The following is a 16267-nucleotide window of genomic DNA, read 5'->3' as shown; positions in this document are numbered from 1 at the left end:
TCATAAGGGCCACCATTCTAAGAATCAAGAGCAGTTCCAGCTCCCCCAAACAATTTGTGCTTGAGAAAAGGAAAAGGAAAAAATGTGTGTGTGTGTGTGTGTGTGTGTGTGTGTGTGTGTGTGTATATACATATAAAATATTTCTGGGGCTATGTCTTGTTTCACATTGTTACCTTGTGAAATATCTCAAATGGTATCTTGAATTTAATATACATTCAGAATCTCAATATATGTGTATTGCTTATCATGTATTTATCTTACATGTCCTGTTATGTTCCTATAATCACATCTCAATTTTCATAAGAACTCTCATATAGGAAAAAATGTTACATGGTAAACTGGGCTTTTAATCATTTTATAAATAAATAATACTCTTGTAAACATTTTTTAATTTGTAGTTCATATAAATTTGGATGTTTATACATTTGGTATGCTTGAAGTATATCTATAGTAATACATTAGGAAGAAAGGTGACATATATCATCCATGTAAGGGGAAGATGAGTCAAATAAGCTTTAATATTTCTGAAGTAAGTGCCTTGTATTAGGCATTTGATCTTTAAACATCCTTAAAAAGTCACATATCAGACACTTGCTCATCTGAGTACCCAAGAATTTGGATTTATCCTCATTACATACCATAGACACTTATATCTCAAACCCATGCCAAATTATAAAACCTTGATCTTGACAGCTGCTCAATTCCTTTTTTAAAGCCTATTTTTCTCCTTCACTTAAAAATTATTTATTTTTAATTTACAAAAGTTGTACATATTTATAGCATACAATTTGATACTTTGCAATATGTGTGCATTGTGGAATTGTTAAATTGAATTAATCTATGCATTACCTCACACACCACCTTTTGTAGTGAGAACACATTTTCCTTGGTAATTTCCAACTATACAATACCTTGTCACTAGCTATAATTACCACAGTGTGCAAGAGATCTCTTGAAGTTATTCGTCTTACTGGAAATTTTGTATCCTTTGATGAAAATCTCCCCAAACTCCACCCTCACTCCCTGGGAACCTTCATTACACTCTTCTATGAGTTCAACATTTTTGGATTGCACAGATAAGTGACATCATCCAGTATCTGTCTTCCTTTGTCTGGTTTGTTTCACTTAACATAATGCCCTGCAGCTTTATCCATGTTTTTGCAGACTACAGGATTGTTTTCAAAAAGTTGCATTCATGGAAAATGGAAAGACAAACAATCTATTCATTTCTGTAAAGTCTATTGAGGTCATACATTAAATTAAGATAAACTAATGGAAAAAAGCATACTAGGATCTTACTATCTAGTCTTACATAGAATTACACTTTGATGTAAACTTTCATCAAAGGATACTACAACAAAGACTTATGAAACCTGCTTTTGCAATTGCCATGTAAATGACATTGAAAACAATGTAGAACTCCAATGGGAAATGTACTATGTACTTCTTATAGAATAAGACTGTGATTATCTCACCTTAAGTAAAGATCAAATAAGAGACATACTGAGTGTTTTCATTTAGATGTTAGGAATGTTTTGTGTAAGTGTGCTGTGGATTACAGATAACTTTGTACTGGTTATTAAAACTAGGGCTCAAGAACACTTTCCACTTTGCCATTGTTAAACTTGCTTCCTCTTGTGTTTTGCTACATCTAAATTCTTGATTAATGGATCCATTTAAGGTGGACTAAACAAATTAAACTTTATTCTTCTAGACAGCAAAGAAATCACTGATTATAGAAATGATTTTCATTATATTATGTCAAGGTCCTACTGGTCTCAATATCCCTTTCTAGTATGTTCTCCCCTAATCTAAGTGTATTTTTTGTATTTCTCTTTTATTATACATTTTCTTAAAGGACTCTGTAAATTTGTCATATAATAATGTAGAAGATGGATGGATAGATGGATGGATGGATGGGTGGATGGATGGAAGATAACAGAGGGACAGATATATGTATTGTCAGGTATATTGCAGTATTCGTTAACTGGTTGAAATAAGTAGAAATCGAAATTAATTGAATGTCACTGTGTCTTCTCTACTATAGGTAGTTTTGGTCCAAGTACTAACTATTTTCATAGTCCCTCAAGTGTGAGCATATGTGCACATGCATGTGCACAGACACATACACATTTGTGCACACATATAAGTAAGCAAAAGAATAGGAATACCTCATCTTGTACATTGTCAGATCCCTGGGACTTTCTTTCCTCATCCACTGTAGGTTGAAGCTCATTATTAACCTGGTCCAGTTCCTCTCCATTTTCTTCATCAGTGCCTCCATTTACACGAGCAGGACCTTCCTTCTCCTCGCTGTGATTCTGGATCGCCTCGACTTGCTCAGGGACACTGGCAGCCTCCCTACCTTCTTCACCTTCAACTTCATCATTCATTCCTGAAAACTCTTTCTGTTCTGCTTCCTTGTTTGCTTTCTCTCCATCTTCTTCCTCATCAACTATTTCTGCTGGCCTCTGATGGAGCAAAAGAAATAATGGGTAAAAGTAAAAAATACAACAAATTTTTCATTACACATTATAGTGATAAGCTACAGTAAAAATTACTATAATGCAGTCAGGTAAAACTTCCTTACATTTTCATAGTAATTTGCAACGTACAATGCATTAACATTTACTGAGTATCTACCATACACCACATTTCAAAGTTTTTTTTTCATTTAATTCGCATAACAATCCTGTATCATTGGTATTATTCTCATTTTACAGATGAGAAAACCAAGGCATGAAGAGCCAAGCATCTAGCTCAAGGTCCCACTGGAAGAACCAGAATTTGAATTAAGCATGTGACTCCAGAACCAGTTCTTGCAATCCCTGAGTGGCAGGGTCCTTGGACAGTGGCCAGTGGAACAGCTGACTCAGAGGAGGAGGCTAAAACAGGTTTTTGTGGAGAGATTTTCATTCCCAATACTATGGGTAAGGATAGTTGCACCATGATGTGAACTCAGGTTTTCTGACATGGATGTGGACAGCTGTCCACATAATGCCAAAGAGAGTTGAAAGCTTACCTCTAAAAACAAAAACTAAGAATCTGACAAACTCAAATTAAGTATTTTATGGTTATTTATTTTAAAAGAGAACAGGAGGGCAAGTTCAAAGACAAGACATTGAAAAGAGAAACATCCAGGTTCAAGTTCTGGCCAAGCACTTACTGTGCACTTAGTGTCTACTACCTAATTTCTCTAAGTTTCAGATTCCACATGTGTAAAATGTGGAGATAATAAAACTTCCAGGGGGATTAAGTGAGATCAGTTATATGAAGTACCAAGCACAGTACCTGAGACATCACAGATCCTTAAGAACATTGAGATCTCGTTCCATTTGTTAGTATGCATTCTTTCCTGAACTCATAGTTCTTCATTGCCATCAATAAAATAATATTCTTTAAAGTTAGGGGAGAGACCAAGATGGCAGATAGCTGACAGACCCTGGAACCCTGAGAACCTGGAACCTCACCTTGGAATCTCACAATTCCAAAAGAATTCTTCCGATTCGTGGTAGATTAGTTGGCTTTTTGTCAACTAAGATACTTCCAATACATAGGGTGTACATAATGTACAATGACTGACATTTAAACTAGCTTTTTATGGCACATAAAAGTGCTGGAAGCCTGGGTATTGCAAACCAGCAGCTGCTGAACCACTCACTAGAAAGTCGATTTTCCTTCCCACCCCTCCCTTCCTTTCTCCTCTCTTGGAAGAGCAAAATCGCAATGCAAAGAACTGCAGAATGAGGTCTGCAAACATCTGGAATAACTTGGACCCACCAAAATTCGTGGACATGGAACCTGCCTTCCATCAGCCTGCCTGCGCCATCCAGGAGCTGACAATTTACACCACCAAGTGAAACTGCAACCCCAGCAGCTCTCTCTTATTCCACTTACCTTTCTCTCCCCCAATATTTTTCTTCTTTTCTCTTCCCTTCTTCTTCTTACCATCCTATCCTCCCTTCTTTTCCCCAAACTGTCTCTACCACCTCTCAACAGTCATATGATAACAACTATACACATTACCCCCATCCTTCTTATCCCTGGGCAATCCCTGACAATAGCACCCTCCCCCACAATGACTGAACTATGCCTTTATACACATTAGGGACTTATTACCCTGTAGTTCCCACACCTCATATCTTGTCTTCCCCTCACCCTTCTACCTGCCCCCTCTTCTAGCACCATCATTTTAATTACCTAAGTATCAATCTCTATGTATACAACTATTATCCCCCAAATACCATCTGTTTATAGATAGTAGTATTAAAGGATTTTTTACGTATTATGTAAATAACTGTTTGGAATTGAATCTGTGAATTTGTTATTGATGAGTTATACCTCCAGGTCAGTGAACAGAAAAATCACAACAACCTAGCTAACAACTAAGATATTCAGAGCACAGAAATTATGTCAAGGGAAAGATAACAGGTGATTTAAACCCCTCAACTAACTAATCAACAGTACATGAGCAAAGCACAAAATAGAAACACGTGGAAAAAAAGAAGGCAGGGGAATGTGACTCCTCAATAGGCGAACAATAAAACAACAGGATTTGGTGAAAGTGAAGAGGATGAATCTTCAGTTGCAGATGTCAGGAGAATGATGATAAGAATGTCCAATGAACTTAAAAACAACTCAATGAGGTTCAGGAGAACATCATTGGAATGAGTGGAACATAGAATTTCAGGACTCAAAGACAAAATACACATTAAAGAAAAAAACAGAAGAACTCTTAAACAAAAGACTCAAGAGCTGTAAAAGAAATATGCAAGATATGTGACTCTATCAAAAGACCAAACCTGGGAATCATGGGCATCAAAGAAGGAGAAGAGGTGCAGGCCAAATGTATAGGTAATATATTCAACAAAACAATAGCAGAAAATTTCTCAAATCTTGAGAAGGAGGTGCCCATTCAGGTACAGAAAGCCTCTAGGACACCAAGCAGACATGACCAAAATAAAAACTCTCCACAGGATATTTAAAACAATTAATGCAGAGAACAAGGAAAGAATATTGAAGGCTGTAAGGCAGAAAAATCAAATAACAAATAAAGGTAAACCAACCAAAATAACAGATTTCTCAAAGGAAACCTTAAAAACCAAAAAGGGCATGGATTGAGACATTTTGAGCACTAAAAGAAAACAAATTCAGTTCTAGGATACTGTACTCAGCAAACCTATTATTCAAAATTGAAAGAGGAATAAAAACATTCCATGACAATCAGAAATTAAAACAATATATAACCACTAAACTACCACTACAGAAGATTCTGAAAGGAATCACACACAGAAGTTGAAAATAAACATAGCCATGAAATAATGGGAATTATTAAACCTCAAGAGAGAAGTAGATAAGTAATTAGAAAGCAGAATAGAATTAGTTGCATACACACAAACCCTTACACAAGAAAAACAACCAAATGGCAGGAATCACCACATACCTCTCAATATTAACACTGAATGTTAATGGGTCAACACCCCCATCAAAAGATACCAACTGGCAAACTGGATTAAAAAGGAAGACAATTGATTGTTTATAAGAAACCCACCATACATACAGAAACAAACATTGCCTTAGGGTAAAAGGGTAGAAGAATTACCAAAAATGCACACCAAAAACAGGCAAGAGCAACAATACTTACATCAGATAAAGTAAGACTTCAAACCTAAATTACTCAGAAGAGACAAATAAGGTCACTTCATACTAATAAAAGGAGCAATGCATGAAGAGGATATAACAATTATTAACTTATACGTACCCAATGTCAGAGCACCCAATTTCATTAAACATATACTATTGTACATAAAAACACAGATAGACTCAAACACAGTGGTGGTGGAAGATGTCAATATTTATCACCAATAGAAAGGTCATCCAGACAAAAGAAGCTCTAAGTTGAATGACATCATTGATCAAACGAACCTGCAGATGTCTAAAAAATATTCTATCCTACAAAACCACAGTATACATTTTTCTTAGCAGTCCATGGAACTTTCTCCAACATAGATCATGTTTTAGGTCACAAAGAACATCTTAACAAATACAAGAAAATTGAAATAACCCCCTGCATACTCTCTGACCACAACACAATAAAACTAGAAGTCAACATCAAAAGAAACAAGAGAAAATATTCAAACACTTGGAGAATAACATGTTGCATCATGATCAGTGGATCATCAAAGAAATAAGGGTAGAAATCACAAAGTTCATGGATTATATTGAGAATGAAAACACAACTTATCAGAATCTATGTGATAGCATTGGCAGTCCTGAAGGGAAAGTTTATGGCCATGAACACATATATTAAAAACACAGAAAAATCTCATCTAAACAACCTAATTCTGCATCTCTAACTCCTAGAAAAATAAGAACAAGCTAAACCCAAAACAAGTAGGAGAAAAATAATAAAAATGAAAGCCAAAATCAACAAAATAGAGACCAAAAAAAAAAAAAAACCCATACAAAGAATCAATGAAACAAAAATCTGGTTCTTTGAAAAGATTAAATGACAAACCGCTGGCCAATTAAATTAGAAATGAAAAAGGGAGATCACAACAAACACCAAGGAAAACTAGGGAACTACTTTGAAAACCTACATTCAAATAAATTGGAAAATCTAGAAGAAATGGACAAATTTCTAGACACATATGATCATACAAAATTAAACCAAATCACCTAAATAGATCTATGACAAGCAATGAAATTGAAGCAGCAATAAACAGCCTCCCAAAAAGAAGAAGTCCAGGACCTGACAGATTCACTGCTGAATTTCATCTTCTTTAAAGAAGAACTAATATCGACACTCCTTAAACTTATCCATGAAATAGAAAGGGAAGGAACACTGCCAAACTCATTCTATGAAGCCAGTATTACACTCATCCCAAAACCGGACAAAGGCACACAAAAAAAGAGAGAGAATTACGGGCCAATCTCTTTAATGAACTCAGATGCAAAAAATACTCAATAAAATATTGGCAAAGTGAATTCAACAGCTTATCAAAAAGATCATACATGATGATCAAGTTGATTTCATCCCAGTGATTCAGAGATGATTCAACATATGCAATCATCAAATGTTGTACAACACATTAATAGAAGCAAAGACAAAAACCACTTGATCATCTCAATAGATGCAGAAAAAGCCTCTAACAAAATTCAAAATCCCTTCATGATAAAAGCTCTGATAAAACAAGGAATAGAAGGAATGTTCCACAACATATTAAATGTTAAATATAACAAGCCTACAGACCAAGTAATACTAAATGGGGAAAAACTGAAACTATTCCTCTAAAGTCAGGAAAGAGACAAGGGTGTTCACACTCTCCATTCTTATTCAACATAGTCTCAGAATTCCTACTCAGAGCAACAAGACAGGAAGAAGAAATAAAAATGAATACAAATTGGAAAGGAAGAAATCAAACTATTCTTATTTGCACATAAGATAATTTTATATCCAAAAGACCCAAAAAACTCCTAGACATCACAAACAATTTCATCAAAGTAGAAGGATACAATATCAGTTTACAAAAATTACTAGCCTTTCCATACAACAAAAAATAACAGAGAAAAAATATAAGAAAACAATTCCATTTACATTAGTCTCAAAAAAAATCAAATACCTAGGAAAAAACTTAATAAAGGATATGAAAGACCTCTACAAGGAAAACTATAAACCATTAAAGAAAGAAATCAAAGACTGCAGAAGATGGAAAGATCTCCCATGTTCATGGATTGGTAGAATCAATATTATGAAAATGGCTACATTATCAAAAGCAATCTACATGTTCAATGCTATCTCCATCAAAATTCCAATGGCATTCATCATCAAGATTGAAAAATCTACCCTAAAGTTTATTTGGAAGCACAAAAGACTGCAAATAGACAAGGCAATACTGTTACTAAAAGAACAATGCTGGAGTTATCACAATACCTGACTTCAAATTATACTACAGAGCCATGGCAATAAAAACAGCATGACTTTTTTACAAAAACACGTATGAAGACCAATGGAACAGAATAGAAGACCCAGGTATGAATCCACACAGTTATGCCCACCTGATTTTTGACAAAGGTGCCAAAAATATACCATGGAGAAAAGACAAATGTTGCTGGGAAAAGTGATTATCTGCATGTAGAAAACTGAAACTAGATTCTTGTCTTTCACCCTGTACAAGTATCAACTCAAAATGAATTAAGGACCTTAACACAAGACCCAACACTTTGAAGCTAGTGCAGAAAAGAGCACTAGCTCCTTTTCCTATGAAAAAGAAATGACTTCCTTAATGGAACTCAAATGGCTCAACAACTAAGAGAAAAGATTGACAAATGGGACTGTATAAGTAAAAAGCTTCTGCACAACAAAAGAAATGGTCACCAAATTGAAGAGGCTGCCACAGAATGGGAGAAAACCTTTGCCAGCTATACTTCTAATAAAAGATTAATAACCAGAATACACATGGAGTTCAAAAAACTAAAGCCCCCAAAAAATCAATGACCCAATGAAGAAATGGGCAAATGAACTGAATAGAGCTTTTTCAAAGGAAGAAGTTAAATTGCCAAAAAAAAAAAAAAAATGAAGAAATGTTCGGCAACCCTGTCCATAACAGAAATGCAAATCAAAACCATGTGAGATTCCACCTCACTCCTGTTAGAATGGCCACCATCAAAAACACAAACAACAACAAATGTTGTTAAGGATGTGGGGAAAAGGAATCCTCTTACACTGTTGGTGGAAATGTAAACTAGTACATGAGTACTATGGGAAACAGTATGAAGGCTCCTCAAAAAAAGAAAAAAGATGTGCCATATGATCCAGCAATACCACTCCTAAGGATATACCAGAAGGAATATAAGTCAGGTTTCAATAAAAGCATCAGAATACCGACATTTATTGCAGCATCATTCACAATAGTTAAGTTATGGAAATAGCCAAGATAGTCCACTACTGATGAATGGATTTAGAAAATGTGGTATTTATACACAATGGAATTTTATTCAGCCACAAAGGAGAATGAAATTTTGTCATTTGCAGGTAAATGGATGGAACTTGAGAACATCATCTTAAGAGAAATTAGCCACATTCAGAAGGCCAAAGACTACAGGTTTTCTCCCCTATGTGGAATATATACCTAATACAAATACAAGCAATATTATGAAAAACAAGTCATGCTGGGGGGGGGGTCACATACAGGAGAGGGATAGTAAAAGAAGGTAAATATGGTGATATACTTCCTAGACAAGATGAATATAGAATTTTTAAGTCTATTGATATTACCATAAGAAGGGGACTAAGGTAGAAAGGAGAATAATAGAGGAGATGAACCAAATGGGTCATAATGCATATATACATGGAAATGTCACAAGCAAAACTCCCTTTATAGCTATCTTAAACAAACAAAAATGTCATTTTTTTACTTTTACAAAATCAGAGAACAGAATGGCAGAACAGGCCCTGTCTGGGGGGTTGGTATCAGTGGGAGCAGAGAGGATGTGTGGAAAGGGTAGAGGAAGGTGAATATGGTGCAAATACCATGTAACATACGTGTATAAATGTTAAAATGAGACCTGCTGAAACTATTCCAGGAATGTGGGGAGGAAAAAAAGGAGAATGATGGATGGGGTGAATTCAAGTATGATATATTTGATATATTGTAAGAACTTTTGCAAATGCCACAATGTGCCCCCAGTGCAACAATTAAAAAAATAAATACAAATAAAATAAAGTTAGGGTAGAAAGAATACAAGATTTGTTGTATATTAAGATTCCATCCCTGCCTCTTTCTAACTTTCTGAATGAGAATTTGGGACTCAATTATTGCTGCTCCCTTCTGGATCTAGAAATCAACTCTCTTCAAACTAAGTAAATAATTGATATGGTACCATAATAGTCTTCTTATAAAAGTTAACACAATGCTTTCAGTTTAGGAAGTGAGTGAAGGGGAGTAGACTAACAATTCAAAATAAAATTCCACACATTATTTTGTAGAAGAAAAAAATTGGAACCATGAATTATCACGTTAAAAATAAAGTTGAGGTCGATCTTAGATGGTGGTTAGAGCAGGGAATCAGAAATACTAAGCTCTGTGACTCCAGAAATCACAATGAGACATCAGAGCCACACTTGGTTAACTCTGATTGCTTCTAGACAAAATAATAACTGCCATCACATTAGGTGCACATAAAATTCAAAGACTAACCCGTAATCAGCCTTTAATTGCACACAACAGGCACCAAAAACCCATGCGGCACAGCCAGCAAGGCATGTCTGCCCTGGGAGAAAAGCACCCTGGCCATTTCTTTCTCTCTCTCTCTCTTTTTTTCTTTTTCTCCCAACAAGCAGAAGACAGAGCATCAATCAGAACCGAACTTTGCAACATCCTGGACCCCTAACCCATGGAAATCCTCCCTATGCTGTTCCATTTCTCTGCCCTCCAGCCAGTTCTAAAGCTGCTTGTGTGAATCTGCAGAATGAACAGGTGAGCATCATGCACCATGAGTGACTCCCTTGACCACACACCAGGAACATAATGCAGTGAAGCCCCTGAGCAAACCGAACATCCCAAACAAAACTGAAAAGCATAAACAGAAAACTGTAATCTAACACCACCAGCAGACGTGGCGGTGGAATGCTGAACCTGCCTCAGAGAACATGAGTGGGGCAAGGAAGGGAACTCTCAGTGCCATTCTCTGTGAATGAACGTGGGTAAAGCAACAACGGCCAAGAGCTGGAGTGGGGTGACAAGTCAACGTACCAGAGTAGTAACTACCAACCAGCAAATGTTGGGAGAGGCACAAAGGTTGAGAGCAAGGGAGGGGTGACAAGCCAATCTCCTAGAAGAGACACTAGCACCCAACAGAGGTCAGCAGAGGCACAAAGGATGAGAGCAGGGATGGGGCAACAAGTCAACCTTCCAAAGCAGGGCAGGTGGTAAATCCCAGAGCTGATCTCATGGGACAGAGGGCAGTATTCAAAACTGACTTGCCCCATCTTGTTGGCAGAGGAGCTGACCAAACAAAGTTGCAGCTGAAGACAACACAGCTGCTGCTTGCTGAAAACAACAGCGGCTCTATCCACCCTGCTTGAACTGTCAGACTTACCTCCCCTCCCAATTGCAACTAACCCTGTGGACAGAAGAAACCAAATATTACTCACAAGCCAGTCACTTGGTGAGACCATATCAGCGCTCCTGCTGATATGCCAATACCAGGATTGGACACCTAGGAATAACTCCAGAACTTTTACCAAACAGACTGAACTTTTTGTTGATCCTGTACCTGGCATTTTTTGTTGTGGTTTTTTGTGGAATTTTTTCTATATTATTAACTTCACCATCACTATTCTCTTATCCTTATTCTTACCCCCTTCATTTTCCCTTCTTTTCCTGTGCTACAATCTATTGTTCTCCCTCCCAACTACTCTTTCTGTCTCTTCTCATCCACTCTCTTCCCCAAACTGTCACCACACTACCTCTCCCTCCTACACACTCACCATCTGTGGATTAGCCTACTGTAACCTGTACACAACCCCAGACCCCTGTAATCCCCGACACAAGTACCCTCCACTATAAGAGCAGAAATATACCCAAAGCATGCACAAGGGCCACAAGACCCAGCAGCAGCCGTTTCACTGCCACCTTTACCAATTACTCAAATTTCTATATCTACCCTAATAACCATTACCCTCCCTCCGACTCTTACTATTTATGGATATTGTCACTGAGGGTTTTTTATATATAATATGTAAACAACTGGTCTGGCATTGAAATTGTGAATTTGTTACTGCTAAATTGTACCTCCAGACCAATTTTGGAGAAGATCCAAGATGGTGACTGGGACACAGCCTCAGACTGCAAGAGCTCCATGAACCAGGGTCCTTGCTGAGATGCTGGAGACACACTTAGCTGAGGTAAAGCACAAGGGAGAGCTGAAACTTTGGCACTCTGAAACTTTAGCTCATGGAAGGCTTCTCCATGCCATGATTTACTAACAGAACAGCGAACACTGCATGCCAAGCCCCGTCCCATAAACCCACAGAGCCGCTACTCTGCAGGCCATGGGATCAACGCTCCTCCACCCCTGCACCTTAGCCCCACCAGGCCCGCACACCACAGGCCCACACAATCTCCCCCAGGCTCCCACCTCTCAGGCATGCCAAGCCCACAATCCACAGCCCCACACGATCTCTGCCGGGTCCATGCCCCTCAGGCCCACACTCCACAGGCCTGCTAGATTGCCTCAATGACAGCTGCAGACCCATGGGGCCCCGCCCACCTGCCACCCGCCACAGGAAGGCTCCAAACCTGCCTAAGAGACACAGACAGACAGGTCTAATGCTAAAGGAGTAACATCAGAAAAACTAAGACTGAAAGCCCACTGTTCCTGAACCAGTGATTTTTTTTTTTTTGCCTTCCTTTAAAGATTTGCTGTCTGGTGTACTCATGAGATGTCCACCATCTCTCCCTGCTGTTTTTCTTGGTTCTCTCTCTTTTTTTTTCTTCTATTTCTCTTTCTTTCTCTTTTTTCTCCTTCTTCTTTGGTTTTGTTAGTTTCACTATTGTAACTCAGCTAACACTAAATTATACATAGTCCAGGGACAGAAATGGTACCAAGTGGAAATAAGGGAAGACGAAAAAGGGATGGAAACCATTCTCCCCACAAAAATAAATTAGTACAGGATTCAGAAGGAAATGAAGAAAACGGATACCCAGATCCAGACTCCAACAAAACAAAGATAAACTATGTCAAAGAACCCAACAAAGCCCACAAGAATACTCTGAAAGAAGCAATCCTGCAACTAATCACTGAGAACTTCATGGAGATGTTACTAAACGTGGTCAACCAAAACATACAAGAGGCATTCAAGCAATTCCAAGAGAACAAAAATAAAAAATATGAGAAAACACAAAAGCAAATAAATGAAATCATAGGAGCCTGAAATAGACACCAAAATGAAACAGAGAACACCATAAATAGAGATAAATGAGTTAAGGATGAAAATTGACAACATTAAAGAGGAAGTGACCCACAATCTGGAAAACCTCAAAAAAAAAGAATGAAACAGAAATAAAAAACAAAATGGAAGGCCATTCCAGCAGACTAGAACAAACAGAAGACAGAATCTCAGAACTTGAAGATGAATTGGTAATTAAAGGAAAAAACTGAAGAACAATTAGTCAAACAACTCAAGACCTGTGAAAGGAATATGCAAGAACTCACTGACTCCATTAAAAGACCAAACCTGAGAATCATGGGCATTGAAAAAGTAGAAGAGGTGCAAGCAAAAGGAATGTGTAACAGAAAATTTCCCAAATCTAGAGAAAACTATGCCCATCCAGGTACAGGAAGCCTCCAGGACACCAAACAGACTTGATCAAAATAGAACCTGCCCATAGCATATTATCATTAAAACAACAAGCACAGAGAAAGAATGCTGAAGGCTATAAGAGAGCAAAAACAAATAATGTATAAAAGTAAACCCATCAAAATAATAGCGTATTTCTCAACAGAAACATTAAAATCAAGAATGGCATGGAGTTAGGTATTTTGGGCTCTGAATGAAAATAATTTCAGCCCTAGGATACTCTACCCAGCAAAACTATCATTCAAAATTGACAGAGCAATAAAAAAATCTTCCACAATAAACAGAAACTAAAACAATATATGACCACCAAGCCACCACTACAGAAGATTATACAAGGAATTCTGCACACAGAAGATGAAAGCAAACAAAACCATAAGAGGATGTGTAGAATCAAACCACAGGAGATGAAAAGATAAGTAATCAGAGAGTAGCATTGATTCGGCTGCACACAGTCAAACCCTTAAACAACAAAAACAACTAAATGGCAGAAATCACCACATGCCTATCAACATTAACACTGGATGTCAATGGACTCAACTTCCATATCAAAAGACACCAGATGGAAAAATGGATTAAAAAGAAGATCCAACAATCTGTTGTTTACAAGAGATGCATCTTATTGACAGAAATAAACACTGGCTTAGGGTAAAAGGCTGGAAAAAGATTTATCACACCAATATTCCCTGAAAATAGGCAGGAGTAGCAATACTTATATCAAACAAAGTAGACTTCAAACTTACATTGGTCAAACAAGACAAAGAAGGACATTTCATACTAATAAAAGGAGCAATACATCAAAAGGAAATAATAATTATCAACTTATATGCACCCAATGTCAATGTACCCAATTTCATCAAACATACACTAAAGGAATTAAAAGCGCAAATAGACTCCAACACAGTGGTAGTGGGAGACTTTAATACCCCTCTATCACCAATAGATAGGTCATCCAAACAAAAAATCAACAAAGAAACCCTAAAACTAAATGATACCATAGATCAAATGGACCTAACTGATGTCTACAGAATATTTCATCTGACAACAGCACAATATACATTCTCCTCAGCAATCCATGGAACTTTCTCCAAAACTGATTATATCTTAGGGCACAAAGCAAACCTCAGCAAATATAAGGAAATAACCCCTTGCATTCTATCTAACCACAATGCAATAAAACTAGAATTGAACAACAAAAACAACAGCAGAAAATACACAAATAATTGGAGGCTGAATAACACATTGCTCAATTATCAGTGGAGTGGATCACAGAAGAAATAAGAGCAAAATCAAAAGGTTCCTGGAAGCAAATGAAAATGAAAACACCACCTTCCAGAACCTCTGGAACACAGCAAAGGTAGTCCTAAGAGGAAAGCTTATAGCCACAAGTGTATATATTAAAAGGACAGAAAAATCTCAAATAAACAACCAAATGCTGCATTTCAAACTCCTGGAAAAATAAGAAAAAGCAAATCCCAGAACAAGCAGAAGGAGAGAAATAATAAAAATAAGGGCTGAAATTAATGAAATAGAGACCCAAAAAACCATACAAAGAATCAACAAAACAAAAAGCTGGTTCTTTGAAAGAATAAACAAGATTGACAAGCCCCTGGCAAATCTGACAAAAATGAAGAGGGAAAAGACCCAAATTAGTAAAATCAGAAACGAAAAAGGGGAGATGACAACAAACACCAAGGAAATCCTGGGAATGATCCAAGCCTACTTTGAGAACCCATATTCCAATAAATTGGAAAATCTTGAAGAAACAGACAAATTTCTATATACTTACAACCATCCAAAACAACCAAGAGGATATTAACCACCTAAACAGACCTATAACACATAATGAAATTGAAGCAGCAATAAAGAGTCTCCCAAAAAAGAAAAGTTCTGGACCTGACAGATTCTCTGCTGAATTCTACCAGACCTTTAAAGAACTAATACCAACATTCCTTAAAGTTTTCCATGAAATAGAAAGGGAAGGAACACTGCCTAACTCATTCTATAAAGCCAGTATTACACTCATCCCCAAATAAGACAAGGACAAATCCAAAAAGGAGAACTATAGACCAATCTCCTTAATGAACGCTGGTGCAAAAATCCTCAATGAAATAATGGCAAGCTGAATCTAACAACATATCAGAAAGATCCTTTACTATCACCAAGTCAGTTTCATCCCAGGGATGCAGGGATGGTTCAAGATATGCAAATCAATAAATGTAATACAACACATTAATAGAAGCAAAGACAAAAACCACACGATCATCTCAATAGATGCAGAAAAAGCCTTTGATAAGATTCAACACCACTTTAAGATAAAAGCTCTATGGAAACTTTCTATGGAATAGAATGAATGTACCTCAACATTATAAAGGCTATATATGACAAACCTATAGCCAACATCATAATTAATGGGAAAAAACTGAAACCATTTCCCCTAAAGTCAGGAACAAGACAAGGATGCCCACTCTCCCCACTCCTATTCAACATAGTCCTGGAATTCCTAGCCAGAGCAATAAGGCAAGAAGAAGAAATAAAAGGAATTCAAATAGGTAAAGAAATAATCAAAGTATTCCTATTTGCAGACAACATGATCCTATACCTCAAAGACCCAAAAAACTGCACCCAAAAACTCCTAGACACCATAAACAGCTTCAGCAATGTAGCAGGATACAAAATCAACTTACAAAAATCAGTAGCCTTTCTGTATACCAACCATGAACATATTGTGAAAGAATATTGGAAAACAATTCCATTTACAATAGCCTCAAAAAATCAAATACCTAGGAATAAACTTAAGAAAGAATGTAAATGACCTCTACAAGGAGAACTACAAACTACTGAAGAAGAGATCAAAGAAAGTCTTCTTTGAAAGACTTTGAAAGTCAGAAGATGGAAAGATCTCCC

At 37.0% G+C, this 16267-nt stretch overlaps 1 protein-coding gene across 4 annotated transcripts in view; it reads right to left on the bottom strand.

Annotated features, from left to right (window-relative positions):
* Dcdc2 (doublecortin domain containing 2) overlaps window positions 1-16267 on the bottom strand; it is a 167005-nt gene that overhangs the window by 6873 nt on the left and 143865 nt on the right. For all 4 annotated transcript variants that reach the window (XM_074082779.1, XM_074082780.1, XM_074082781.1 and 1 more), the window contains one exon: window positions 2172-2471. In XM_074082779.1, coding sequence (XP_073938880.1) covers window positions 2172-2471 — 300 coding nt within the window. The remainder of the gene's footprint in view (window positions 1-2171; window positions 2472-16267) is intronic.

The sequence above is a fragment of the Castor canadensis genome, chromosome 8, assembly GCF_047511655.1.
Source record: "Castor canadensis chromosome 8, mCasCan1.hap1v2, whole genome shotgun sequence".
Classification (NCBI taxonomy): domain Eukaryota; kingdom Metazoa; phylum Chordata; class Mammalia; order Rodentia; family Castoridae; genus Castor; species Castor canadensis.
This window is presented reverse-complemented; position numbering and strand designations above follow the sequence as displayed.